At 38.9% G+C, this 27,819-nt stretch overlaps 1 protein-coding gene across 1 annotated transcript; it reads right to left on the bottom strand.

Annotated features, from left to right (window-relative positions):
• MTRR (5-methyltetrahydrofolate-homocysteine methyltransferase reductase) lies at positions 1-27,819 on the bottom strand (the record flags this gene model as incomplete). Its single annotated transcript, XM_084280080.1, has 14 exons — positions 1-512; positions 1,434-1,613; positions 1,673-1,792; positions 3,346-3,464; positions 5,735-5,921; positions 6,374-6,416; positions 7,871-8,051; positions 9,645-9,733; positions 13,019-13,172; positions 15,178-15,300; positions 17,998-18,364; positions 19,371-19,488; positions 22,458-22,611; positions 27,676-27,819. The coding sequence occupies 14 exons, from the start codon at positions 27,817-27,819 to the stop codon at positions 368-370; spliced, it is 2,124 nt and encodes a 707-aa protein (XP_084136206.1). The 3' UTR covers positions 1-367.

Below are 27,819 nucleotides of genomic sequence, written 5' to 3'. Positions count from 1 at the left end.
TGGATTTGATGACACATCAATATTTACTCTCTATCTTCTTTATGTATACATTATAGGAAAAAATACATGTTGTAAACATACAATTATACAAGTGCAGAAGTTTTTGTTTTCTACATTAAACCCATCTTAAAATGAGGGAATCAAGGCACTGAGACAGTCCGTTGTGTAACGCTGTTAAAAACCCAGACACTTCAAAAGGAAGCCTGGTTTGCTGACGTTTAAAGGATTTCATATTCCTGCTCAAAAGCTCAAAAGAGAAAGTTAGGATTGGGGTGACTACAGGCAGCACTTCTGACAATTTTTAGTCAAAATGGTTTGTATTAAACAAAATCTTTCCTGTGATAAAAGCAGAGGAAAAGGTAAATAGTTAGCTCCAAACATCCTGCAAATATCGTTTTTCTTCTCGAAGCACAGCCAGCATTTTCATTGCTTCCAATTTGTCAACGTCCATTTCCATGCTTAAAATGTCCACTACAGCATCGCTTACACCATCAGCCATGTGTTTCTTATCTCTGGGGGAAAAAAAAAAGAAAAAAAAAGGAGGAGGAAAATGCATAAGAATGTGTTTTTCCGTTTTACCAGTAGCTTCAGAGGTAGGGTAGGAAGAGGAGCATGATAAAAAATTCCAAACAAAAATACAGCTTGTGTATTGCATCACAGGATTCTCACTGAGTTTTCATGTCAGCTGAGCACTGACAGTAACAAGGGTTTCTCTCAATCAAACACTAAACAGTTGTCAGCATGCTGTAATTTATAAAAAACCCTTGTGATCCTAGTTGAGCTGTCACAGAGTAGTTTTCCTTTAGGGAGAATTGGACACGCTGAAGTGTTTTTTCGTATTATATCACCATATGGTTCCAATACATAAAACCCTCCAACCCCCCCCCCCCACTTATTGGTAATGTTATTTTTAATACAAATAGCTGACATTTATTGACATTGAGATCAATATTCCAACAGTTTGTCCATTTATCAACAAAATTCCTGAAGATCTCAAGGTAAGTTAGCATCCTCAAAGAAAACTATCCATTGTGAAATATATTACTATAACAGAGCTTTAGCATTCTGGCCCACCTGTGCCTGGAACAGAGCAGAACACTGCTGCTATTTCACAGCTGTACAGTTTATCATCACATGTATTCAGATAGCTCATTTTCTCAAGAGAAATCTATTAGTTTGAAACCTCCTGTAGCTTAATTGAATATGAAAAAGGAAAAAGAAATAGCGACTAAAGCAACCTGTGGAACTGGGTGGCTGCAGGCTATACTTTCAAGACTATACTGGAAACACCTGACATAGTGAAGTGATGAAATTCTAGCATTCTAGGAAGGTTCTTTCAACACCATGTTGGTCCCTTCTATCAGACAGCTCTTAGCCCTCAAACTTCTGCTAACCCTGTTCTTTCTGAAACAGTCCATCTCCACTCTACTCACCCGCATACATAGAAGTAGCCTCCCTCTTTCAGCAGGACTCTGGCAACTTCCTTAGCGTAAAGCCTGATGATATCTTGCACGTATTTAGGTGGGGCTACATCTGCAGTTGAAGAGTCTCTTGAGAAACAAACCTTGAGATGAGTTAATGTGCCATTTTCAAGAAAACATTTGAGCTCATCTCTGAAAGGCAATAAAAACTGTTAGTAATGGCTCAGAGATAAGGATTCCCCCATGAATACAAAATTAATGTGAAATTGTGAACTTGCTTGAACAAATAGTCTCGATCCTGATGCCGACAGCCAAAAAACAGCCATGTCTCTCCAAATTCCCAGTCTGTATGTTCTTCTCTGAGCTTTTGCCTAGACAGACAGAAAAAAAAAAAAGGCAAAACCAATTCTGTTTTATCAAGCACAAAATCTAAAACATCTATAACCTAATTATCATTTCAAGCAGTGCTTTAATAAACCTCTGGATTGGCAGAAATGTGAAACGACTTAAGGTAAATCACGGTCAAACCTTTCTCCTTTGATTTTCTTGACTAGTCACTTCTGGCCCAGCTCAGAATCAATCAACTTTAAAGGGTATTTTTTTTATTTTGCCAGTTTCATATTGGAATAGCAAGGCTGACACTTCCAAACATCTCACTAAACAATCCGGACTGCTGAACAAGGAGATCACTACCCCTTTATCCTTCATTGGAAGCCTTCATTGTAAAAACACCTGGGAAAACTCAGCACAAAGCAGTTTCAGCATGCTTTCCATTTAGCTGCAGAAACCCGCTAGACTTTATGAATAACAATCTGTTTACTACCCAGATCATCAGAAAAGTTATTACATTTTCTTGAAATAATGCTGAAGGTATTACTTTAGAGGGGTTTTAGCTGTAACTTTTAGTTACATTTTGAGACAGAGATTTTATTTATCGCTGATCAAATGCTTATGAAATGCTATGAATTCTTTAAAATAAAATGCAAAATAATCTCTGAGAGATAAAGCTATATTTGGGAGTTAAAGAGTAAGGACTATACATAATAATTTGGTTAGAGTGGAAGCACAAAGTCAGAACCATCATCTCAGAAATTTAACTTTTTTCTCAAATAAAATAGTTTTACAATTATTGTTACAGGATGCCAGAAACTCCAATGTCTTGCTGGAACTAATGAGTCACCTAGGAATGATATGTGCTGGCTACCTATACATCTTGCAATCATTCCCACCCAAATATTCCAGTCTTCCCATTCTTCACTTCCTCTGAATGATCACACTTTTACGTATTCTTGTGATGTGGTTATCGGACACTTTTTGAACAAGCATCTCTCTGCCTTAAAAATTATCCTGCTGGAGTTGGAGGAGAAAAAATGAACAACAAAAAAACCCAAAACTCCCTCAAAGAGAACCACGTGAAACCCAAGACTACTGTCCAGTTGAGGGTTCAGGCAGCAAACTCATCTTCTTAAAATGTCAAAATGTGTAAACACCCAGAAATAAGGAAATGTGGGAGAAAACTTGACAGTCACAACGCCTAGGCTTTTAATATAGATGCCACTTCTGAAGGAAAAGGATTTTCAATACTAAACTTAAGCTAATCAACACTATTGCTAAAACCTATCAATATCTTACAAGAGTCACACTAGCAACGCACACATAAAGGATTTAATTTCTGCACGGCCGCATGTACCCAACTCTGGATATTAAAAACAATCAGATTAAAGTGCAAGTTTTACTCATTTGAAAAACAAATAAATACATAAGCATTGCTCATTTAAAATGAATATGACTATTTCTAATCCTCATAACACTGTTGCAAAAAGAATTAAAAAAAAGACTATTAACTGCAGTTGTACTCAAAACCTGAGGCTGTATTTTCTTCAACATAAAAATGCTGCTTTCCAGGTAACAGCTTGGTACATACCTGTGTTGCAGGAAGCCAATAAATGGCGAAATTCCTGTTCCTGGACCAACCATCATGAATGGGACAGAAGGGTCTGCAGGTAAGTGGAAAGTATTGTTTGGGCGAGCAAAAATAGATATCTAAAATTAAATTAGATAGAATATGATTGAAGAATATTCTTGAGCAGGGAAAATACAGTAACATTTTTAGGAGCTTCAGAATATTTACATAGTGTATGTGTCCATGCATACTTCCAAATCCTGATCTTCAGAGTTTATTTTTAACGTCACACAGATATTTAGAACAAAATTTCACACGAGTTTCTGGGGAAAAGTAAATAACAAAAAACCCCCAACAACAAGAAAACCGACCAACCAACACCCACTACATCATATTTACAAACCTATTAATCCCGGTGGAGGAAAACCAAACATGAGTTCCTGAGTATGAAAGTTGAGTGCACCATAAATTTGGGGCTATCATTACAGAATTCATGGAAAGTTTGGTGTTGGTAATTAACAGGATGCAAACCCAGCTTTTTACTATTATAGGAAACTCAAGGTTGGGGTTTTTTGTGTCTTCTTTTTACATTGTGAACATCTAAGAACATTCCAGTGGAGGTGAGGATTTGTTTATAATGAAATGAAACCTACTGACACTGAACTTGCTTTCTTAATTCTCACAGAAGTTTTACATGATTTCTAAAAATGCACATGGGTCAGGGGAGGCAGATAAATGCTCAAAAGTTGTTGGAAAATGGCTTATGTCATTCTACTGATTAACTCCGATCTTCAAGTCTGTGTCTAAAAGAAAGTCTAAATATAATATAGGAGCTCCACAACTATTCTCTGTGGCATGGCTAATATAATGTGTACAACACCAAGACATAACTATTTTTAATTTTTTAAAAGATTATTCAAGACTCGGCATCAAACACAGCAAAGCTTCATCCATTACAGTCATAAACAAACATCTTATTTATTTTGCATAAGGAAAGGATTTGAATTTACTTTCAAGTTTATGGGAAGGAGTGAAGCTCTAGCTCACATTATTTAAACTTTATTCTGTAAACCTGAGTGGTTTATACTTTAATTTACTACAAATAATCAATCCTGTGTTAACTTTGTAGTATTTTCCTGCTTTCGTGATGATAAAAAAGAAGTGTAATTCTCACTGGTGACAGGCAATATTTGTATCTCTGTTATTCTTCCTACTTCAAACCACACTTGAGTTAGGAGGCTATTTTTCCTACTGATAATTCCAAACTGGTCATTCCTCTAAGAAATACTGGAAATGGTAAACACATCTATACTGTAAAGTGTCTTCAGTTAATCCGAGGTATTTTTTGTATGGGATCACACTAATCTATTTTGTACTGTATTCCACAAATTTCTGTGTATTGCTGCACACTTATCTTTGCTGGATTCTAGCTTGCACAGCAGATGAATACAGTTCTGAACTATATTCAGGCTCATTTTGTAATAATCTTTTGCTTTAACATCACTTTTTTTCATGTTTGATCTTTAATATACTTCAAATCAATATATTTTAAATAAAGAGTAGATGTGAATACTGGAATAAGACATATTGTGCACATACTAACCAGCTTACCTTTTGGGTTTGTTTTAAAAAATGAAGATAACTTATATGAGGCTTCCTTCCATTTTGCCAGATAAACACCTTGAACAATTGGCACAGTTTTCCCGTAACCAAATTCTATGCTTGTTTTCTTTTTCTTAATCATAGATGAGACTGGAGTAGTTCTTTTGTTATATTAATTACATTGTAGAATTCAAAAACGTTCATAATTAGCTTACACCTAATAAATTTTTGATTTATCAATTACATAGATGCTCTGCCATGAAAGAAAAAGATGCCCCCAAAAAAGTACCTTCTCCTAATAATACCCCCATGCCAAACCATCTTTGATGCACATCAGAAATACCACAGACTACTATTCCCTGGGTCACATTCAATAACTTTGACCTCTGTAATTGTGCAAGACCTGACAAGAAGTGAGTTTTACTATTTCACCCCTATCATTTACCAACCTTTGCAAGAAGTGACCAAATGCTTCTCTCCTACACCAAGTCATAACTATTTAATTGCACAGTGGTATTTCAGTCCACGAAAACATCCTCCAAGACTCACTGAGAACGACAGTGGGGTGGAAAACAACTCTGGCCTTCCAGCAATGCAAGGTTTCATAACTCACACACATCCACAAAATTTAGCAACCCAGCAGTGAAGTTCTAGACATGTTATTGTGGAAAAGGTAAACTTACAGGTAGGATAGAACTGCAAAATGAAGGTGTATGCTGCCAAAACACTTGCATTACATCAGAGCACTGGACAAAGAAACTTGCAGTTGTTTCTTAACAGTTAAGGAGTTTAGATCTAACATTCATACCTTTTCAGTTGAAGAGTATCCTCCTTTTGTACCCTGAGTATTTTTACTGGGCTGCAGTAGAGGTGCAACTAACTCAGCAAGCCACCCTGTACATACTCCTTTCCGTGAGACTGGTCTAGCAGGACAGGCAGGGAACTCCACAATATTAAACACAAAACACATTTTTCCTGGCTGGTATAAGTTTGAACTGCAAAGACAAAAGTATAAAAAGAACCCCAAAACATCTGAGAGACAGCTCTACAATCTTACAGCAAGTCCATTTACAGCCCAAACCACACCAACTGAATCAAGAGTCTCAGTGTTCAGCCAATTGCATGATATTTTTATCTAGTTAAAAAGCATTTTAAGATTGGTTTTGGAAGCCAGTGCCTACAGAGGGAATCCAAATTCCAACCAGATTCACACATGTGTGAGTGTATTCTTGAGAATTCTACCACAGTCTTGCCAGATATTCAACACAATGATGTTTGAAACAGTCAAAGTGTGGGGTTTTATGCAACAGGGACACAACCACTTTGTCCTCAGGCTTTACTCTTCATTCCGCTCTTTATTCTTTAGATTATAACTTACACACAAACACATCTGAGAAAAAAAGCATACCTAAATTACCAAGGAGATGGAATTTCAAGATTTCATTACCTTGCAACTGAGTAAGATCTGGCTTGTAATTTAGGAAGATGTTCTGCAACATTCAAAAAGAAATAAGCATCACTTATTAGTTGATTCACCCTAATGAAAATATGAACACTTACATTATAACAGATTGCAAGCATGTTACTGTATTAACATTCACTGTTTCCAGTTCAGAAATAAGCTATTAAGATGACTTGAACACTATTTTGAATGGGTTTTAGACTTTGTGGAACATCCTTTTAAGATCCTACAAAACAAGGTCTCAGCAGTTAATTTATGGGGTTCATGATCAATTAAAACCAACTGTAAGGTGTACAGAAAAGGCGCCAGTAGATGGTGGACAAAGTGAAGCTTGAAATTTAAATTTTCCCCCATGATTCATCTGAGACCTCAAACACACTCAAATTGCTTGCCTGAAAGTTTCCTATATATAATGTCCTAGAAGATGTGACAGTTCAATTTCAAACCACTATGAGTACCTATGCAAATTTTGGAAATCACAGATTAAAATAAAAACCCAGCAGAGACAGGAGTTTACTGGGCAGTTTTTAAATGAGAAACCCATTATTATATATATATACACACACACTATATATATACACACACACACACATATATATCACACATACATTTATACCTACATATACATGTGCATAAGATAGTTGCAAGTCACAGTTAAGAAAAGCTAGCTCAGTGAAATCACCTAAAGAAGACAGAAAAACCCATTCAACACTTTATTTCCCTGGAGGAACATACTTAAAAGACTGAGAAAATCTGCTTTTATTCAGTTAGTTGCTACAGCCCGTTCCACACTGCCTTTGCTTTCAACATGAAAATTCATATCTTTGTATAAAGTGGAGAAGAGCTTATATTTATTTTTTTTAAATCCTCACAGTGTAGTACAGAGAGATTTGGGGTACATGTGGAGATTATTGCAAGAACGTCAAAATCAACATTAAGAAGTTCTGGATTTTACTCTGGAAAAATAACTGCCAGTACTTTCAGATGTACTTGAGACAGTTTCACTCCTTCAATGTTTTATATAAAGGAATGCAGTGAGTGTGTTGGACAATACAAATACAATGGGAAAAGCTTTCCATTTTAACAGGTAAAACTGCAAGAAAATAGCTTGTAGGCAGGGAAATCAGGAGTTATAAAAACATGTCTTTTTAAATTGTAAGCAGCTGATTGCAAACAGGTCTTTCAGAAAGACTCTAATCCAGCAAACAATTTATGCTTTATTTTTTTTTGACTCACATGAGCAATCCAGAGTCAACCGAAGCACAGGTGTGTGCCTAAGTGTTTGCAGAACAAAGGCCACAGACTACAAACTGGTCAACAGAACTTTACTCCCCAACAGTAGCTTTAGTGGGATTCCCAGGGATACTACACAATTTCTAAAGCAGTTACCTGATCAGTTATTCCTCTTTCTTGGGAAACAGAACATTTAGTCAGATGCTTTTTTATAACCCAAACCTAATTAAATCGAAACCAGTCACTTACCAATTAACAGGTTAAGTGAAGGCTTGCAGCTTGGAAAGGCATGAAGTAAATCCAGCAAGCAAACGTTAGAATCTCTAACAAAGCGCGTGTAATCAGAGGCTCCTTGTCTGCTGCAAAGCTCTTGCAGTCTCCGCTTTTCTCCCTCATCACTGGTACATTCCACAAGAGCTCGCAGAAATGCCTGTGGGGAACAAAGTAAGAGACTTGTCCATTTGGGAAAACCTTGGGATACCTTGGGACAAGAAGCAGTTACCTGTTAGATTAATAGATAATACAATTTATTTCCCAATGCAAACTTTCACCTGTTATGACATTCTTTTTTTTTAATCTTTTTTTTTTTTTTTGTTGGCTACTTCTCTAACACCTGGGACAAGCCAGCAGGTCAGAAAATCCCACTTAGCCTGACCAGGGGGAGAGACAAATAAAAATCCTACAACTGATTCCCTGAAAAATCCCAAATTTATGTAAGTCTTATTTATGTATTTGCACTTTAGTTAAGTAAACAGCTCCAAACCACAAATTAATTCAAGACAAAACACCACTTCCTAAGTTACAGAAGCCAGGAAATGAATAAGAAAAACTCTTGCAAGAGGTTTTTACTGTAAATAAAGTATGGTATTTAATGAGTCATGTAAATGTTGTTGTGGTGTTTTATTCCATACTTTATGCCTACCATAATGGTGCTGCAAGCATTTCTTAACAGAAAATTAAATTGAGCATTGTAGATAAATGAAAGATCAGATGTAAATAGCTTTTTTTTCCAAAGGCAAGGCAGAAATAGTGCATAAAAGGAAAGTGATCCAGAACACCAAGTGCATTCAGATATCATATTCCACACAAAACAATACTTGGAAAGTAATTTGAGTGTACTCAAACCCTGAACTTCTGGTGATAGTTTTGAGTATGGAGCTACATAAAGGACATTCTACACTGAACAGATAACGAAGCAGATAGGTTATAAAAACTGGCTTGGGAGATATTCCCCAGATAGCACTCTCTGCCTACTCTTATTGTAGAAACAAATTGTTAAATACGGTTTTGAAAAAGGTTGAAGCAACTGGAAGGTTTGCTTTGCTTCAGCTGTGAAATCCACCAAATTGGGTGAAAGGTCCTTCCAAAATTCGGGTTCTCATAGACTCAACCAACACAACTGTTTAGCCTCATATTTCACAGAAAGTTAACTTGCAAACGTGTTTTGACAATATCAGAACTGCACATGAATTTCCATTTGCAAGCTTCCAGCTTTTTGCAGGCACACAGTGAAAGGAAAGTAATACTTATGTATTGTGAGAACAGATACTATACAAGCAAAAGTCTTCTGTCAGGTTACTGACATGCTGAAGAAAAGCTTTAAAATGCTCTAAAAGGCATTATGGTATGTTTGCACAGAGCAACATGTGTATTTTCAGACACAAAACATGACAGATACAGCTCCCACTGACCAGAAAGAATGATTTCTCTAAAATGCCTATGGGGCCAGGTTCAGTCAGCCTTCTAGTTATCTGGCACAATTACCTAATGCTTTTCTACTTACTTCCAGACTAGTTATGAATCAAGGCACGGGAACAGAGACTTCAGTATCTCATAGTCTGCCAGATTAAACACCAGGAGTGAAATGTCTCAGAATAAAGTACAAACAGCAGGATACAAACTGACAATTTATTCACCAAGAAGAAACATGGTAACCACACATGAAGCAAGGACAGTTCTGTAAGAGCACAGACAGCAGAGAATTACTAAGGATTTCTCTTTAAAAGAACAAACTTGTAAACACCTTTTTGGGAATTGCTCTTATTTCCAGGCACCAGGTTAGAATGAATTTCAGAGTGCTTCTTTCTGGGATGTGTTGTGGATGAGCTGCTCCTAGTTCAGTGGGAGGAAAAAAAACAAAACAAAATGTGCATCTATTAACATCCAAAAATGACATTGCAGAGCACTGGTTCCTTCAAGATATACAAGAGAGCCAAGCTGCATCCAGCTGTGTATGTTTGGGCCCAGCTGGTTAGTAGAAATTATAAACTAAACAGCAAGACAATTTTCTAATGAAGTATCAATGACAGTTTTCCAATGGCAAGTCAAAAGTTATCAAAACGAAAGCATGAAACAAAAAGAGGGGTACAATACATCAGCATTCAAACAAACGTCACTGCTAAACCACTCAAGGCTCTGTTGCCATTTTCAGAGGAATGATTACCAGGAAAACAAACATCCACAGTTTTTTCCCCTCCATCAATTAACACTCCTGAAGGTCCTGAACATGCTGCAGTTTTCTAAAAAAAAAAGCGTAGGCAGCCAGTGCCAAGCTGGAGGTTCTGAGGCCCAGCAGACCCAAGAGGTTTCTGTACAAGCAAATAACCTCTCTTGCACTCTCTACAGGTTGCATTTCAGGGAAGAATGTATAGTGACATTCCATCTATGCCTTCATGGAGTCAGAAAGTGTACAGCCAGGCTTATCAGCCTCATAGCATATCATGCTAAAGCAGCTAATCTAAATTAACCCCAAAAGGAATGTAAGAACATCTATGTGACAAAACACCCACTATGATGAGTGTTCCAAATTGTTTCCTTACATACCCAACCTGCATGTTGAGATTTCTCTTGACAGTGTTTCTTGGCATTGACATCTAGCTACTGATTCTTACTATGCTTTTTTCCCCATGCTCTAGAGCCCCTTAATAGCACTGGATTTTTGCTCCAGAAGTATACCTATATCGCTTGCTAAATTACCTCTTCATATCAGCACTACTTGACTGAACCCTTGCTACAAAGAACAAAATTTACTTTTAGAAGACAAGAGGACAGGCATAAACACAATGCAGGAAAGAAATGTCCAATATTCACACTTATATAAACTTACTTCCTTCAACATGCTGACAGCATGTTTCAAAAACTACTTGCACCTCTTCCTAGGATGCTTGTACATACATTAAAAAAACCACCATAGAAATCCAGTATTTGCACAACAGACTTTGTGTCAGACTGAGTAATTTCTGGTTTGTCCTCTCAATTGATCCCATCCACTTCATCACAGACCTCATAGACTGAACAAAGAGTGGCTGTTAAAATATTCAGTGGGATTCCTGGTAAATCTTGAAGATGCAGAGGCACAACTAGCTGTTCATGCTCTCCTCACAGGTTTTTCAACTCTATCCATTCAGTAAACCTACAACCACAACAGTTTGTAGTAATTCTTACAAATTCCTCAGAAATGTGAATGCAGTTAAGAAACAACTATCTCAAAAAGAAAGAGACTGGAATGCTGCTAGGAATTGCAAAGCTGTATTACAGAGCTAAATTTTTTGGTACAGTCATCAAATTATAGAAACTTAACAAGTCTCTGCTTACCAGCACAGCTCCAAGGAAATAATTTTGTGTTAAAACCTAAACCATTTCACTCCATAATTGCAGTGGATGGAAGTTAATGTACAAGCCATGATTGGAGACCAGTGGATCAGCAGCAACTTGCTAGGTCCTGGCCAAGTATCCAAGGCAAATGTAAAAAGCCTGATTTGCTCTGGGTCACCCAGAAGACTCGAGAGCAGAACCAAGAACTTTGATTCCCTGTGCTGAAATCCAACAATATGACCCCCTGAGATGAAATAATATGGATTATTTACACATAGAATGAGGGAACTGATACTCCAAGTTTCCAGTTTGTATTACCAACTTTGCCTTGGAAGGACAGGGGTTTTTTGGCATACAGAAACAATCAAGGGGCTAAGCTACGTTCACTTGACTATAGAGGCTCCGTTCCCCAGGGAAAGTGCTTTCACACTGACAAATTCAAAGTGCCCTGTTAAGGCAGTTTTACACCCTTCCTGCAACACCCATATAGGAGAAGAAAGGAACCTACTGTAGGCAGGAAGGAGACAGTATCTCTCTGTGCCTGTTCAAGGAGACCTTTACTTTAAACATGCTGTTGACACCATCTTGAACTTACAAACAGAGATTTAAATTTCATGCAGCCATGCAGCAGGGCTCCAGTTTGCACAGAGAAACCTACTAGCCTTCAGGAGGGCCTTCATGCCCACCTTCCTATGAAGATCTGATGCTTCTGGCCCTCCACTACTTCCTCCTTTGCTATACCCTTCCCTTTTAATTACTTCCTTTCTAGTGTGTTTGATTCTGTAAAATCTGTAAATAAGTGTTAACAGTGGAAGTAGCCAGTCTGTGAAATCCCCCACACATCACCTGATCTGAAGGGGGTTCAGCACAGTGGGGCTGGGTAACAGACAGCCCACCTCTACAGATGCAGAGCTCTTTCCCAGTGTAGGGACCAGGCTGTAACTAATACTGGTGCTGCACTAGAGCTGTGAGTGGCACTCCCCAGCAGAGGTTAGTTACTGGAGTGGGGGGGTCAAAGATGGGGTTCAACTGGGCCTGGACATCCCATATGACAGGTTATGACAAGTCCTGTTGTGTAAACTCGCCTCAATCACCAGTTCCAAAAACAGGGGTCCATTTACATCTCATACTTAAGGGAAAACTTGTGCTGCCCTTGATGCAGGGAATCATGCCACAAGCTGGAACAACAAAGAGCTCCACCCCATCCTGCAAGGGCTGAGGGCACAACTCAGCAGCACCGCAAAGACGCGAATTGCGAGGCAAGAGAAGAATAGTTGTTGCAGGTCCAGCTGGCAGCACGTGGGCATACCTTGAACCTGCAGCTACCCTGTCTGAGCCGTGGCATCATGAGACTCAGAACTGACCCATGTAGACCTACGAGCCCCTAAAAGGCACCCTGCAGCAGCACTAAGTCTTCTGCTTCAGGAACACAGCCCTCTTAAGATGTAAATCAGATTGGTGTGAAGTACTGTACAAGGAGGGACTTTACGATCAAGCAGAGGATTGTTCAGTTATGTGACTAACGACTTATCTCCGTAAACATGAAGGAACACAGAGGTGGAATGAGGTAAATGAATGCCTATGCTGGGGTCAAGTTCTCAGTCAGGAGCTAACTCATCTATCTTAAAACCAGCAGCAGCATTCTACATGTCCTTACTTTTCTAACACAACTCTGTGACTTCTGACGTGTCTCCATGAAATGACAGCTGTGTCCCAATACTAAAGATAAAAACATTTAAAACTGTGCTTACCAATGACTACCAACCCAGAAAGGGGTACTTATTCATGACCAGTGTATCATACCTTTCTTCTTTGTGCCCTGCTTAACCTTTACACAAACAAAGTGCTCTCCTTTTTCAGAAAGTCCCAACAGGTGAAGAAGCTCTTCCACCTCACTGATGTTGTTGGGACATTGGACACAGAAGGCATCCCCAGGTTGGTAGTCAAAGACTGTATCCTGTTTTAAAATATGAAAATAATTTCTATTAAACTGTAGCACAAACCAAGGAAAACAGCATTCCCATTCTTAACAACAATCTTCCTACTACTGCACTCACAGGAAGTCCTGTGTTCTTTCGCTCTACACTAGCAGTTCACTGCTTGGAGTAAATCAGAAACTAAAGTTACTCATGTTTTCTTCTCAGGCTTAACCTTATTAATTAGAAAAACCTTTCCTTATTAGTTTTAAATATTTGGACACTCTTCAGTGAGAGTTGCTAAGCAGCCTAAACAGGTGATGGTTCAGCCCCAACCAATGGCTGGGCACCACACACTGACTGCTCACTAGCAGAGAGGATAGAGCCTCCCTGGGTTGGGATAAGGACAATTTACTGACAAAAGCACCGTGCAAGTAGAACAATAAGGTCCAATTACACTCACAGTGGTGATAACACAGAGTACCTTACAAACCAGACCCAATGCCCTGCCCACTCCGACTGCCCTAGAGGCACCCAAGAGTACCCCTCCCCAACCATTCCCCATTATGGAGAATGATGTCAGGTGGTAAGGAAACACCCTGGGCTGACTCAGCTCACCTGGGCTGGCTGTTTGGGGAGGTTACCTCTGGCCTGGCCAGAATTAGGAGAAAACAGAAAAGAAAAAAAAATTACTAAAAGGATGTGTTATATAATCAGCCCAGATCCCTGTGTACTTTGCTTTCTGGTTCAAGAAGAGCAGAGAAACGAAGCCTTCATAATTTAAGCAACTTTGCACAGAGGTACATTACCAGTAAAAAAATTTGATGATCTGTGGCTGAAACGACCTCAACTCGTTTATTTTCTGGAGGAAAATGAAAACCAAAAGGTATCTCACATCTTAAGGTCTAGATTCTACTTTGTTAGCTGAGGCTTTTGTGTGCAACCATCAAAACCCTACTCAAGCTTCTTCCTGTTATAAAACCAGACAGAACTATACTTGCATCATAGTGTTTCCCTTATGCATCAGGTGAGGTGACATGCACACACAGGCTGCTGAGAATGTCAGGGGCAAAAAAAGCAAAAAAGTGTTCAAATTTTCAGTGGGTGCTGATGACAGGATACACACACAAATATATACAAAAACACCACGTCATCTCAGAGATTAAGTTGCTCAACGCTTTATAACAGACTCTATTTATAACTGAGATTTAACCATGTCCCACAGATACTGACAGAGATTAAGCTAATAGAGTCAGTAAGTTACTGCCAAAAATCACAATATCCCAAAGGCAATGTTGTACAAGTTTGGAAAACTGCTCAAAAGCAACGTATTTTCCTCTTAAAAGAGTTCTTATAAAATAATATTATGCGCTCTCTGCCTTTCATCTTTAAACCAGCATACAAAACATTATCTTCCATGAATAAACAAAACCAGCTTTTATACCCAGGGTAACAAGAGGTTAACAATTTGAGTAGTATGTTAACAAGTCAGAGAAAACGAATGCCAGAGGCAGAAGCAATGTTTAAGAGTTAATGATTCTTATCACTTGATCATACTAGTCAAATTAATCCTTGTGTAGGTTCCCTACCACAAGTAGTCACAATTTACCGTCAGAGTTCTGAATATTCCCTAAATTGTATACTTACAAACTGAAGTACTATTCATTCTCAATATTCTCTGCCTGCCCTTCTCCACTGCAAAGAGGTATTTCAGTCAATACAATATTCATGGAACGACAAAGAAATTAAGATGATGCTTTATTCTTGTTTTGACTTCAATGGAGTCACATCTTTCAGAGAACAAATCAAGCTGGGCACTTACAAAATGGATCAGCTCAAGGTTGCATCCTGTTGTATAGGGAATTATTTTCTTCTTTTTATATAGTCAAGTAAATAATTTCCCCTGACTGAAGATCTAACGGCCCCTGGTTCGATACTGGCTGGGGCTAAGCCACAACACTCCATCACCACCAGTTATAATACACAACAGGCATGGTTTTCACCCTTTATTTTAACTCACTGAAGGAAAAGCCACCACTAACTTACCGCAGTATCAAGTTCTAAGAGCAACGCAGTTTTTATCGCGTCTCCTCTCGTAAGCTGAACTGCTTTTGTAACTGGCACTTCAAAGGTCGTTCCCTCTGAAATCAGTGAGGACAGATGTGGATTCTGGAAAGGAAGACAGGAAAACTTACACTAAAAATGCAGATCAGCAGAATCACAGCTAACTATAACATCCAGGAATTAGTGCTGGTACAGTTACAGGTTTTTTGAAATAATCTTGGAAAGCAATTCAGAACAATGAGGAAAAACATGAATCTTCTATCTACATACAGCATTTCGCTCTACATTTTTATAACCACAGCCAAGCAGTAACAGGCACTTAGTCAACCGTAAAAAGTCAGTAGGCTTGAACAGTCTAATAGGCCTAAACTACTATCAAATGCAGCTAGCTGTACTCTTTTTTTGAAGAGCTGCCTTGAAAATAGCCAATTAGAGAATGGCATTTATGTTAAACCCCAGAAAACTCCTGCTTAATAAAAGGATTACTAGGTGTACAGAACTGACATGAGAAGTAAGAACAGAAGCTATTTAAAAACATCACTGCAGATTTACAGATTAAGACTCTGCAGTGCAGATGAGGCTATTATTACAGGCAATTTATAAGGGGAATTTTTAATAACTACAGTTCAATGTAAAGCTATCAGCAACCTCTGCACTACAAAACAGCAGCATGTTATTCTACAACATGTTTATACAGGTGAAAATGCGCTCCAGTAATTGTAGATGGGTGTAGAATAATTCTAGACCACTTCTGTCAAAGGCTGTCACCTGAAGATCACATTGCAGCCCTCATTTCTCCATCACTATGACTAGCAAGCTTCACCTGAGATCAATATAGACAAAAAAAAAAAAAACAGGTGGAAGAGATCCCAAATGTCTGTAACAACGCTCTGCCAAGGAATTCTTCTACCGCTAAGAAAATACAGGTTAATTTGCAGATTTCCTCTTTTAAGGAGAAAGAAGAATCACTTGAAGCCATCAGTTAGAAGTTTTATTCTCTTAAAATTTTGACATCGTGACTAATGGCTTAGGCCATATCAAGTTATTATGCATCCCTCCCAGTCAAATTCCAGGCATAATGAGACCAAGATTTAATCTTAATTGTATTATCTTACACTTGTCACAAAGGCTTAAGATGCAGACTGTTACTGTTCTGCTATTAATAAGAATCAGTTTGTTAACTCAACCCTGAGACTCAACAGCCCAGGACACAGATCATGTAAGTAACTAGAGAGTCTGTGTACTCGGCCTTCTTTAAATGGCTGCGAGTCTCTTCTTAGAGATATTCAAACCTGAAGTTGATGCATGTCAAAACAAGTCAGCTTCAGCTGTACTTGGCAAAAAAATACCCATGGTTATTGCAACATGAGATACTGGGAAAGGGCATGAATTGTATCACATGTGTGAAAACAACTATGACCCTACATGGGACCTACTTTTGACAAGGTCCAGCCAACTATGTTAAAACTAGTGAATATATGCTATGACTTTAAATTAAGAAAACGGGCTCTTTTAACTACTGCAGCATCACTTTCAACCCTAGTACTACTGTTCAACCAAAGTGTACCACCAAATCATAAACCTTTCAGTAATTTGGATTAATTCAACAATCTGAGCAAGACCAACTACAATATGAGGTTTAAAAGAAAAAAATGTTTCAATTCATATAATCTTACATGATTGTATTAGCTAGATTGAGGGACCCTCTCAGCGTTACCACTGACGCTCTCACAGAGATCAGAGCCCTGGTGATATTAATGGGCTTTCATGGTCCTGACTAGCTTCCCTAGAGGCCTCCATCACCATTTCTGTTCATGAGCCCAGGTGCCCCATCTCAGCTCAGCCCTGGGTCTTCAGTCTCTGCCCGAGCTACATCAGAGGAGTACTGGCAGGCAGCACAGCCATAACCATGCCCACAGTTGATAAACCAATGCTGCCGATCCAGTACTGGATCTGCAGACCAGTTTCTTGGCTTGGTCCCAGACCTGCCTCACTCCCACAAACTGGTCTGATCATCTGCACTCTTGGCTGATCCCAACTGCCATCTCCTGGTTTGCACTGCCTGGGTATCGGGGAACATGGTGGCTGTTACCACACTCAGCTCCTGACTCCCTGTCCCTTAAAGAGCAGCCAGCCCTCAATGCACCATTGTACAGATAAACAAAACGTCTGCCCTCAGGCAGGCAACTGGAAAACTTTGAGTCACACTTCCCAATTCGTTTTGAACACTAAATATGCCAACTGGAGACGATCACCAGCTCATACGAATTCCTCTCCTTGTACAGCAGATGTTTGTTCAACACGGCTTCACCAAAAACACGCACTGGCTTTCAATCCACAGTCGATCTTTTGTTTCCCATAGTAAAATTATGATCACGTCTTTATAAGTTTTTGTTATTAAATATACAGTAAGATTTTGAGTAATTTTAAACCTTCTTAATCCATTCTGCAGGAATTGAAATTTGAACAGAATGCACATTTGAACAGAAATTCTATTATAGTTTCCCTAACAAAAGCCACTGAGGATTTTAATTCTTTCCTGGGTTTGCACTGCCATTCCTTTATCAAATTATTATTTAGCTAAATTATACCTTATATTAGCGTGTGTAACTCACATGGTAGTACCTACGCTTTCACAATATAAATGGACCTTTCACTTAAAATTCAAAACCCTTCTGCATTCAGGGATGTTATCTCCTTTTATATAAAGTTATCTGTTGCTCTTTTGAGCTGTATGTAGGAGTAAACACTCATGCTCCTGCCAGAGCTGGAGGCTTTCATCATTCAAAGTGAAGTCCTTACCTCACCATGGGTGTCCTGAAAATGCACTTCTATATATTCTGGAGGCAAGGCAGGAATATTAAGAGCAGATTGAGAGACAGGAGGGACGGAATGAACAAGTGAAGGTTCATTGTCTCTTGCTGAAGGCACAAGATGGATGTCAACCTGTTTCTCTGGCAGAACATCAGAACTCCCCACTCTTTCATCTTCTAGCTTCAAGTTCCGGAATTCTGAGCTTAAGTTTAGATCATGCCCATCATGCGGGGCGGCAGACAGAGAGTTAGCAACAGCATTGCTGCTCATGTCTTCTTTTTCTTTCTGCAGCTGAAATGCTTCCTTGAGGGCAAGCCAAAGGCCATCAATCCAAGGATCAACCACTAGTTCCAAACTGGGAAGGAGGGGGGGGGGGGAAATGGAGAAAGGAATTATTGACTTGTGTATGACTTACTGGACTGTTAGCTTGCAAATAATAAAAAGACCACAAAAGCTAAAACCACTATTCATTTTCCATTCTTAGTACAGATCTGCAGTTGTTACCAAGACAACTTCTTTTGTTTTACAAAAGTATTTTCATTTAGTTATTACCACTAGGTAAATTTACAGAGTATAATGTGTTTGCTGAATTTTATGACAGGAAGCTGAAGGGATAGTAAAAAAATATGCAACCTTTCACTGTGCAACAGCAACATCAATAGGTTGCACTAATGTTCCATTTTTATTACTTTAGAACAGAGAGTATATTTTATCATTATGGCAATATTTGTGTTCAATTGTCTCATATCATCATGCACAGAACCGATATAATTTGCAGTTCAAAATAAATAGGCCAAGACTGCAGCCTACTGGCCAGGAAAAGAACAGAACAGGAAGGGAATTTTCTTAATAATTTATCTACAGTAGTAAAAAAAAACCCTTCTGACATAACGGCTCTATAGTGATTAGTAAAAAAATTAAATAAAAAAATCACAGAACATTGTAGAGTTTCTCTAAAGCAGCTGCACTGCAAGATGTGAGCATGTGAGTCTGAAGTGTATGTAGAAAGACATCCTATCACAGAGTACCACACGTACTGGGAACTGGATTTATTTTTATTTGCTTCAGTTAACAGACTACATTTTTAAACTTCTCCACTTACTCTGAATTACTTCATTTCTAGAACTGCTAAAATATTCTCCATTATTCTAGGCATTACAGAGATTTGTTCACACTTTGAAAATGGAGATTTATTTGATGGCAATTGAGATTGAAAAGGCATACTGTGTTCAGACAGGAGTCATTCCTATGAGGTGCTAAGTATTGAGGTTCAACTGATTTCAGAGTTCAGAATGTTTAGCAAAACTCACGTTAATTACTGCACCTAGGAGAAATAAAATCCAAACTCATTTAGCTCTTACCCTACACAATCATCTGCCAATCCTGTGTCATAGAAGTGCTGGGCACCAAGTTCTTGAAGTCTTCTGTCCACCGTTTTTCCACCATTGCAAAAGAATGTGTACTCTGAATCACCCAGACCTGGCAAATTCAAGGAAAGAGGCATCATGTCAATCAGCCAGTCACCCAGGCTACACAGCCAAAAATCTGCAGAGACAGCACAAAACTGTCTTGCAAGGAAACAGAAGAATCTGATACAGCAAAACACATACTACCAGGATGTAGCAACGCATTTTGAGGGGGGTGGGTTTGTGGCCCATCCAGATTTATTGCTGACCCCCATATAATAAGGCCTGGGGAAGCTAGCAGAGACATGTCCAGTATGCAGTTACAGCAGAGCAGATGTCTGTGAGAACAGGAGCTTGTAAGAAACAAACCATGAGATAAGAAACTGCAAGAATGTCAACAACTGCCTTGAAAAGGAACGATGTGACTGTGTAGCCTTAACCAATTATTAGCAATAGTGAGACACACGTAAGGCGGGTGAACGGAGCATCTAACCAATGACAAGGGAATGTAACTCGTGTACTGATATAGAAACCTGTATAAGCTGTGTGTGTGTTTCAATAAAGGGGCTCAGTATCGATCACATTGATCAGAGTTGAGTCTGCAAAACTTCGTCTCCAGCACCAGGACACTTATGGTCATCCAAAAGAAAAATTGAAAAATGTGTTTTTCCCCAAAGTAGAGCTGAAAAGGTGGCTCCTCCTTCACAAATGTAAAGATGCAGTTTCTCTGATTACATTTTCAATATTTCACATTTCAGTGAAATTTCATTTAAGTTTGAGGATTTTAAAAACTACAAAACTGCTCCTATGGGAAAAATGTAAGATAGTGAAATAATTAAAGAGTGAAACCGGTAAACTATATGTGAATTACCAAAAGAAATTATCCCATTTTCAGGTTAAAATTGTTAATATATTGTCAACAACATAAAAGAGAGAGTATTAAAAGTAATTGAAAAATATCCGAACCTTGAAAAAAACCCCAAAACCCAGCACAGGAGTGATTTTAAACAATACAAAATGAGAAATGTAGGACAACGTGCATAAGGGAATCTTGTCCAACATCCTCCTCTCCAGGAACTGGAGATTTCTTTGTAAATCTCATTTTCATTGCAATGGATTTTCTGGCCTTTAACTGTCGTGAAGATGTTCTGTTAGAAGATGATGATCTTTGTAATCAGTTGAACAGTCAGTGGAGTCAAGAGGTAGGGGAGATCTGATATTTTAAGAGGTCAACTAAACCACTGACCCACCCTAAAAGTATTCAGCCATATATACCTCATCCTTAACCTTATCTAACAATCCCAATCCCAAAGACGACTGATTAGGTAATGCTCACTGTAAGCAATCCATACAACTCCTACCTATCATTTTTCAGAGACTGACACTTTCTTGTGTGCAATTTCAATCCACTAGATCCTTCTCATCCCTACCTAGCAAACGACTATTCCTTTTGAAGTGGAGAACATGATAAACACCAGTTGGTCAGCAACCAGAAGTTGTTTGGGATGTGCAAATTTCTGCCTAAAGGAGGACAGTGTTAGCACACTGTGTGCATTGTGATACCTCAGGAGAAACAACTGGTCTCTGAGACGGGACTGATAAAGAGGAAGAGGGAGAAAGGACAGAAGGCGCCTCAAGTCTGCAGAACCAGCTCCGTGGCTCTGTTCGAAAGACAAAGCTAAAGCTCACCAAAAGGATCTGTAAGGAAGAGGAGGAAATGAAGTAAACGGCCATCAAATGTCTTTGAAGCCCACTGAGAGACTGTAATGTGCATATGGAGTGGGTGATAATTGGGTTCTCATAACAGAAAACGAGTAATTTCTTGGAAACCCTATGAAGGTGCATATATGTCTTGTGTAAAAGCTGTGTAACTGACCTGTTACAGTGCAGACATGAGGAGGAGCAATTGATCCCCTGCACTGCCCAGCACTGCAGTACAGAATACCTGCTCCATAGTCACCAAGGTTACTGAGTTTTGATTTTGGCTTTTCATGGCATCACTTTCTCCTTTATAACAGCTTTATTTATTAATTTGTTTTAAAATGTTTTAAAAATATTTCTGCTCCCTCTCAAGTACTGTATTTAGAAAGAACACTTCACTGGACCAGCTGAAATGGATACCATTTTAAGACTGGTAACTTTTTAGACTAGAATCACAAAACATAACTTAGATACTATACTAATATGAGCTACAGTAAAAATCAGTATTAATACTATGCTTAAATTAATATATGCATATATGCATTCAGTCAGCTATGAAAAGCATAACCATTTCACAAACTGCAATGTGTAACTCGGCAATACCATAACATCTCAAAATGTTACATAATTCCAATGCATATATTTCAGCCTTTGACATTATATATCCACTAGAAATTGCATTCTAGTCCTTTCTCACTATAAATCTACAAGTTTCCCCGCTCATATCTATCAAAGTTGACAGGCAAAAATAACCTAGGTCAACCAGAACTTTTTGGTGTTTGTTAAAATACAACCTGAAAATTCAACAAACTGACCTTACCATAAGCTCAAGATATATCAGATGCATTTTGCCAGATCTGTATTTTGCATATGAATCTTTAACCCTGTTGACCTTCTGCTGATGAGTATAACGTTCAAAATTAAAAAAAAAAAAGTAAATTTGAAGGGGTAAGATGATCTTAAAACCTCATTTAAGAACATTTTATACTGCCCTTCCCTCTGTATAGAAAAATGCCCTGTTACTTGGAAAGTCAAGTAAACTCATCTAGTCTATAGAGACTTGACAAGAAATTAAAACTTCAACAATTACAGACAGCTTACATTTTGTCTATGCAAAGAAAATTAAACTATAAAAAAGTTAAATTGGTAGCTTACATTCAGATCATTTCTGCAACACTTTTCCTTTATTGCTCATAGAGGACTACAAAAAAAAGCAGTTTATGTTATAAAAATAAATATTTTATAAACACTTAAAGAGCCCCCAAGAAACTTATTCACAAGTATAAAAAAATTATTCACTGACAAGCAAGTGCTGCAATAATACAGAAAGTATTAAATCACCTAGCAATCCATACTGGAGATGTGCAAAATGATCAGGTGGCAAGGTCGTGTCTTGAATTTTCTTTACAAACTTCCGGGCAGTGTCTGGTGGGTCTCCAGTACCAGTAGTGGAAATAACAATGACGACAGGATCCTTTTCTGTTTCCAGGTTATACTACAAGTAACAGAACAAGTAAGTTACAAGGTGCCATTTGATACCTATTTGTGGCCTTTGACATTCTCTTTCACCCTTCCTTTTCCCAAAGGTACACAGCATAATGTTTAATCTCACCGTACCTCTATTACACCACATAAATTCTTTTACGTCATTCTGGGGGTGCAACTTATAATATTGGTTGGAGTTTTCAAGACCAGTTTGAGGAAACTGCTCTGACCTCTGCTGACCCTGCTGCAAGATGACCTCCTGAAGCCCCTTTCAACATGAATTATCCTATGATCTTAGCACATAAAAGCCAAAGTGTGGCATTTTGAACCAGCTAGTATCCACATGAAAAATACTTCACAACTTCACTCAGACAGCTTAAATACACCACTCAAAGTGTTTGCTTTGTCAAGTAGAAAAATATTTTTGTATATATGATCACAACCACACAATCCTGACAATTTCACAGATAACTGGGGTGTAGCCATACAAACCACGGGGATCATTTCTGAGTTCTACTGGGGATCATTTGGTTCTAGTAACTTCCATGTTACATCTGTATTTGCCACAAAAAACCCTTGTGCTTTGGGGGAGACCTATGGTAGCTCTGAACAGAGATAATCCGTCACCTTGCTCTACAGTTTGATTCATTCTGGCTCCTTCACCCTGTCCCCAATTCACTCCTCCCCCTTTTATTACTACTAAACTTTCATATTGCCCATGGTTTTAACGGGGCTGCTTCCATTACACCAGGTCAAAAAAACCTGCCTATATTTGGGATTGTGCATCAGTTCCATATATTCAGGTCTCCCACAACCATGTGTTACTTCTCAAGTAAAAACTGCTCTGTTTCTTTGATGATTTCAGCTTCCCGCCGATAGTGAGCTGCAGCCCTGTGCTAGGCCGCAGCCTGTCAGGTCACCGGCATAACCTGCTCTTTCATGGCAGCCCTGCAGGCTACAGCTAGAGAGCTACGTGAAATGCAGCTCCACAGAAACACAGATTCCTTCTTTGGGAGTGACCTCTGGAGGTCACCTAGTCCCACTCCATGCTCTAAGTGGACTAACTGCCAATGCTGCATTAGGTCAGCTATGACACTGGCTGAATTTTGAAAACTTCTAAGGGTAGAGATTCCACTTGTCTGGGCAGCCTCTTCCATCCAGAACTTCTCCACTAGTGTCAAATCTGAGTTTATCAGTGGATTTTGCCTCTGGTTGTAGTGTCTTCTGCTGCCAAGAGAAGTTTGGCTCAAGTAGGCTGCTACGAGGCCACTCGTTAGCCTTTTTTGCCAACATAAGCAACCCAAGCTCCTTTTACTGCTCCCTGCAGTTTTCAGTTTAAACTCCCTTCCAGCATTCCAAGTTTAACAAAATAGAAGGATTATGAGAAAATATAGAGATTGCAAGAGCTGTTATGTTCCATTTCAAGCAGTTTCAAGACTGCAACTCAAAACTACTAAGTCTGATGAGTTGTGTTCTAAATACTTCACTCCCTAAATCTTTCAAACTTTATTCCCTCATCAAGCCATGTAAAATGTTGCCCCTTACACCTCCAAAACAAAAAGGTTAAGAACATAAAAAACCAGTATCAACGGGGCTTGCTGTTGTTATTTTTTCTAAAACCTTCTTGAGAACCTGAGAGCAGTTGCACTGAGCAACTTAAATTACCACCTAGAATGGTGCCCTGCCTCAGGCAGTGACAGATAGCAGGTGCCTAGAGCAGTTTAAGATAAGAAAGTAAGCACAGATATTCCCCAAGTACTTTTCCAGACTTCAGTGAGTTGTGGTCCAGGGATGTTCCAGACAGAGGTTTTGTCTTTCAGAAGTTTAGGCAAACTCCAAGTACCCACAAATTCTCCAGACTACCAAAACTGAACTGCAAGTTGTACAAAAAAGGGCCTCAAGGGTCCTGATGCAGTAACATAGATTTTCAAAATTTCCACAATGATTTGCTAAGTATAAGTACAGAAGCTTCTGCAGTGCATTGTCATAGGAGACTTGCATTTACAAACAAAAGCAAATTCTTCAACTAAAAAAAGGCAGGGTCTTTTTCATTAAAAAAAAGGAGAAAAGATACAAACTCAAAAAGTAAAATGTGATGTATTAGAACAGAGGTACAAGTTCACTAAATTCTTGCTTGTTCCACTACACATTCTCCTCTGCAGACTTTTGGAAGTCAAACATTTGGCAACAGAGGTTCTGTGTTAGTTTATGTCAATTATTGGGAGGTCTGATACACCACTAGACTAAGAACCTTATACAACTACGTATTTTTTTTTACTCTACCTTCCACTTTTTCCTATATCTTTAGTGTTACATCTTTGTCCCAGTCTTTCTCTTTTCTTCTGATAGCAATGCCACAAAACAGCACTGAACAGCATGCTCAAGCTGTGAATGGCAGCTGAAAGAAGAGGATGGGATCAGACACCCGGATATGTCTTATCCAGAATACTATATTATCATAGCAAATGTGCTTATACAGATAACTCATCCAAGGCTGACTACATGCACTGTGATCCAAGATGAACTTCATTTAGACTCCTATTTTACTGCTTCTATCTCACTTCCACTTCAGTCTTTCATCAAGCACAAAAAGCAAATCACAGTAACCAACCAAAGATTTATGACCCTTTCTCACCTCTGAGAATATAGGTGAGACACTACTTGAAAATAGCCAGTGTTTTCCAGACTTGAGCAATAGCTGACCATTTATTTTTCTAAGACAACAGGATCACATTATGACTATTTAACTCTGTAGCCCCTATTCCATTCACAGACCTTCACAGAATTCCGACTAAAGGAGGAGGAGGGGAAATTCAACCCATCCCACTCCTACCAGTTTGATGCCACTGCCAGCAACAGATGCCCAGAGCAGGGAGAATGATCAAAGGTCAGCAGGAGTTGTGATCAACAGCTTGTTGTCCAAGTGAAGCTCAGTGACAGGTGGTGTTCCTCAGGCATTGGTACTGGGACCAGCATTGTTTAACACCTTTGTCATAGACACAGGCAATGGGATCAAGTGTGCTTTCAGGAAGTTTGCTGACAACACCAAGCTGTGTAGTGCAGTCAACACACTGGAGGGAAGGCCTACAAGAAAGCTGGTTAGGGAGTTTTTACGAGGGCATATGTTAATCAGACAAGGGGTAGTAGCTTTAAGCTGAAGGAGGGCAGGTTTAGGTTAGACATTAGGAAGAAATTCCCCACTGTGAGGGTGTAGAGACACTGGCACAAGTTGTCCAAAAAAGCTGTAGAAGCCCCCTCGCTGGGATTGTTCAAGGCCAGGTTGGACGGGGCTTTGGGCAACCAGGTCTAGTGGAAGGTGTCCCTGCCCATGGCAGGGGGTTGGAACTAGATGATCTCTAAGACTCCTTCCAGCCCAAAACCATTTTGTGATTCTATAATAAAGGCGTGAAAAATACCCAACAGCTGCATAAACACAAGCCTTCTAACTGAAAAATATGGACAAAAGAGAAGCCTCTTACTTCCTCACCTATAGCATACACACAGACCTCTCTGAACTGTGCATGTTGTGGAATAAACTCTCAGATTGAACAAGCTCATAAGACTTCACAAGAGGTTCCACAAAATTCAAGCAAACTCTTGCTCCAATACGTTTTCCCACTGTGACCCCACCTCCTCAATTACACTTGAGGTTCTAGAAGATCTCTTTATTTACAGTAAAGGGTAAGGAAGAGTGCAAGTGATGAAATCTACAAAGTGCTTTTTCCTTGGTGTCCAATTCTCAGATTCTCAATTCAGTGCACCTTTCCACCTCATCAATAACTCACAGGTCTGAGCTATCTTGCCAAATCTGACAAAATACATTTATTCAAGTGGCAGGCCAAAAACAGGGCTAGAAATATCCTGCCTACTGCCTTCTTGAAACTAATCTCTGAACCTGCCAAATGCAGAAGGAATTAAATGGAAGAATATAAGGAGAATCTTCACATTCCCTGCTGGCTGCATTAAAGTGTCTCTGTAACACTCCACTACATACTCAGTGAACATTCATTCGTGAGCAGACATTCAGCTACCCAACATGTAGTGTATCCCCAAGAGAGAAACTCCCTAAAAAGGGAACTGAATTATTTTTATAAACTTCTCGTATTTTCAAGTGCATGAAAAAAACGTGCCTAGGTGTTATTTTCTGTTCACCTCATGTGAATCACAGAATCACAAGGTTGGAGAAGACCCTTAAGATCATCAAGTCCAACCATTCCCATTCTATGCTAAACCATATCCATAAGTACCCCATCTACCCTTTTTTTAAACACATCCAGGGATGGTGACTTAACCCCCTCCCTGGGCAGCCTGTTCCAGGCCCTGATGATTCTTTCAGTGAAAAATTTCTTCCTAACATTTTCCTAACATGAAACATCAAGCTATCAAGTACTGTTTGGTTTTTAAAAATGTTTTTGAGAACATACAGTTGAAAGTATTTTGTGAAGGAAATTACAGTCAATATTGCTTTCATTTAGACAGACCCTAACAGTTTTCAGATCCTTACACTTGGGTAACAGCAAGTAATAAAAAGCCACTTCCTTGTTCCAGCCACACTTGTAATTTCTTTCTAGAACACAGGTTGAGCATATTCAGTGTGAACTGTCACGAGTGCATATGCTAAGTAACTCAGGAGGACTTCGCAAAAGCTATGGGGTCACACTGAACCCTACAGTTAACAGAACACAGGGCCTCAATGCAACACAAAAATAGTGTACTTTCTAACAAAAGGAAAGCTGACCAGTAAATACAGAATTCAATCACTACTGCACACATAAATAGTTTTCAAGAAGTCATTACACAGTTCCTAGAGAAGAGATCAAAGATATGTTCATTTTTCTGTTCTAATAAGAAAAATCCTAAGAAAGATGTACCTTTGGTAGGAGGTTATTAAGCGCCTATGAATATTGGTCCAAATTACTGATTCCATAGAAACAAAAAAGTCAAACTAGATGCTATATTTTAGGTTGGATGCATGTGCTCAGCCTTCACAATTATTAACAACCACCACTAAGCACATGAAGAAAAAATGCAGCTCTTAAATACCTATTTTTCAAAGCAGCATCGAGAATCTCACCTTGTCCACTTCACTTATACAGTGCATATCAGCTTCAAGTCCATGGGCACCTGCTTGCTGCCATATTTCCTCAGCTATGGCTTTTGCCTGCCCCTTTTGTGTTGCATAGAGGAGCAAAAACCTCCTTTTTAAATCACAGCACAT

This window comes from Gallinula chloropus (genome assembly GCF_964237585.1).
Source record: "Gallinula chloropus genome assembly, chromosome: 2".
In the NCBI taxonomy this organism is placed as follows: Eukaryota; Metazoa; Chordata; class Aves; order Gruiformes; family Rallidae; genus Gallinula; species Gallinula chloropus.
The sequence above is the reverse complement of the archived record's forward strand: the minus strand, read 5'-3'. Positions and strand labels throughout refer to the sequence as shown.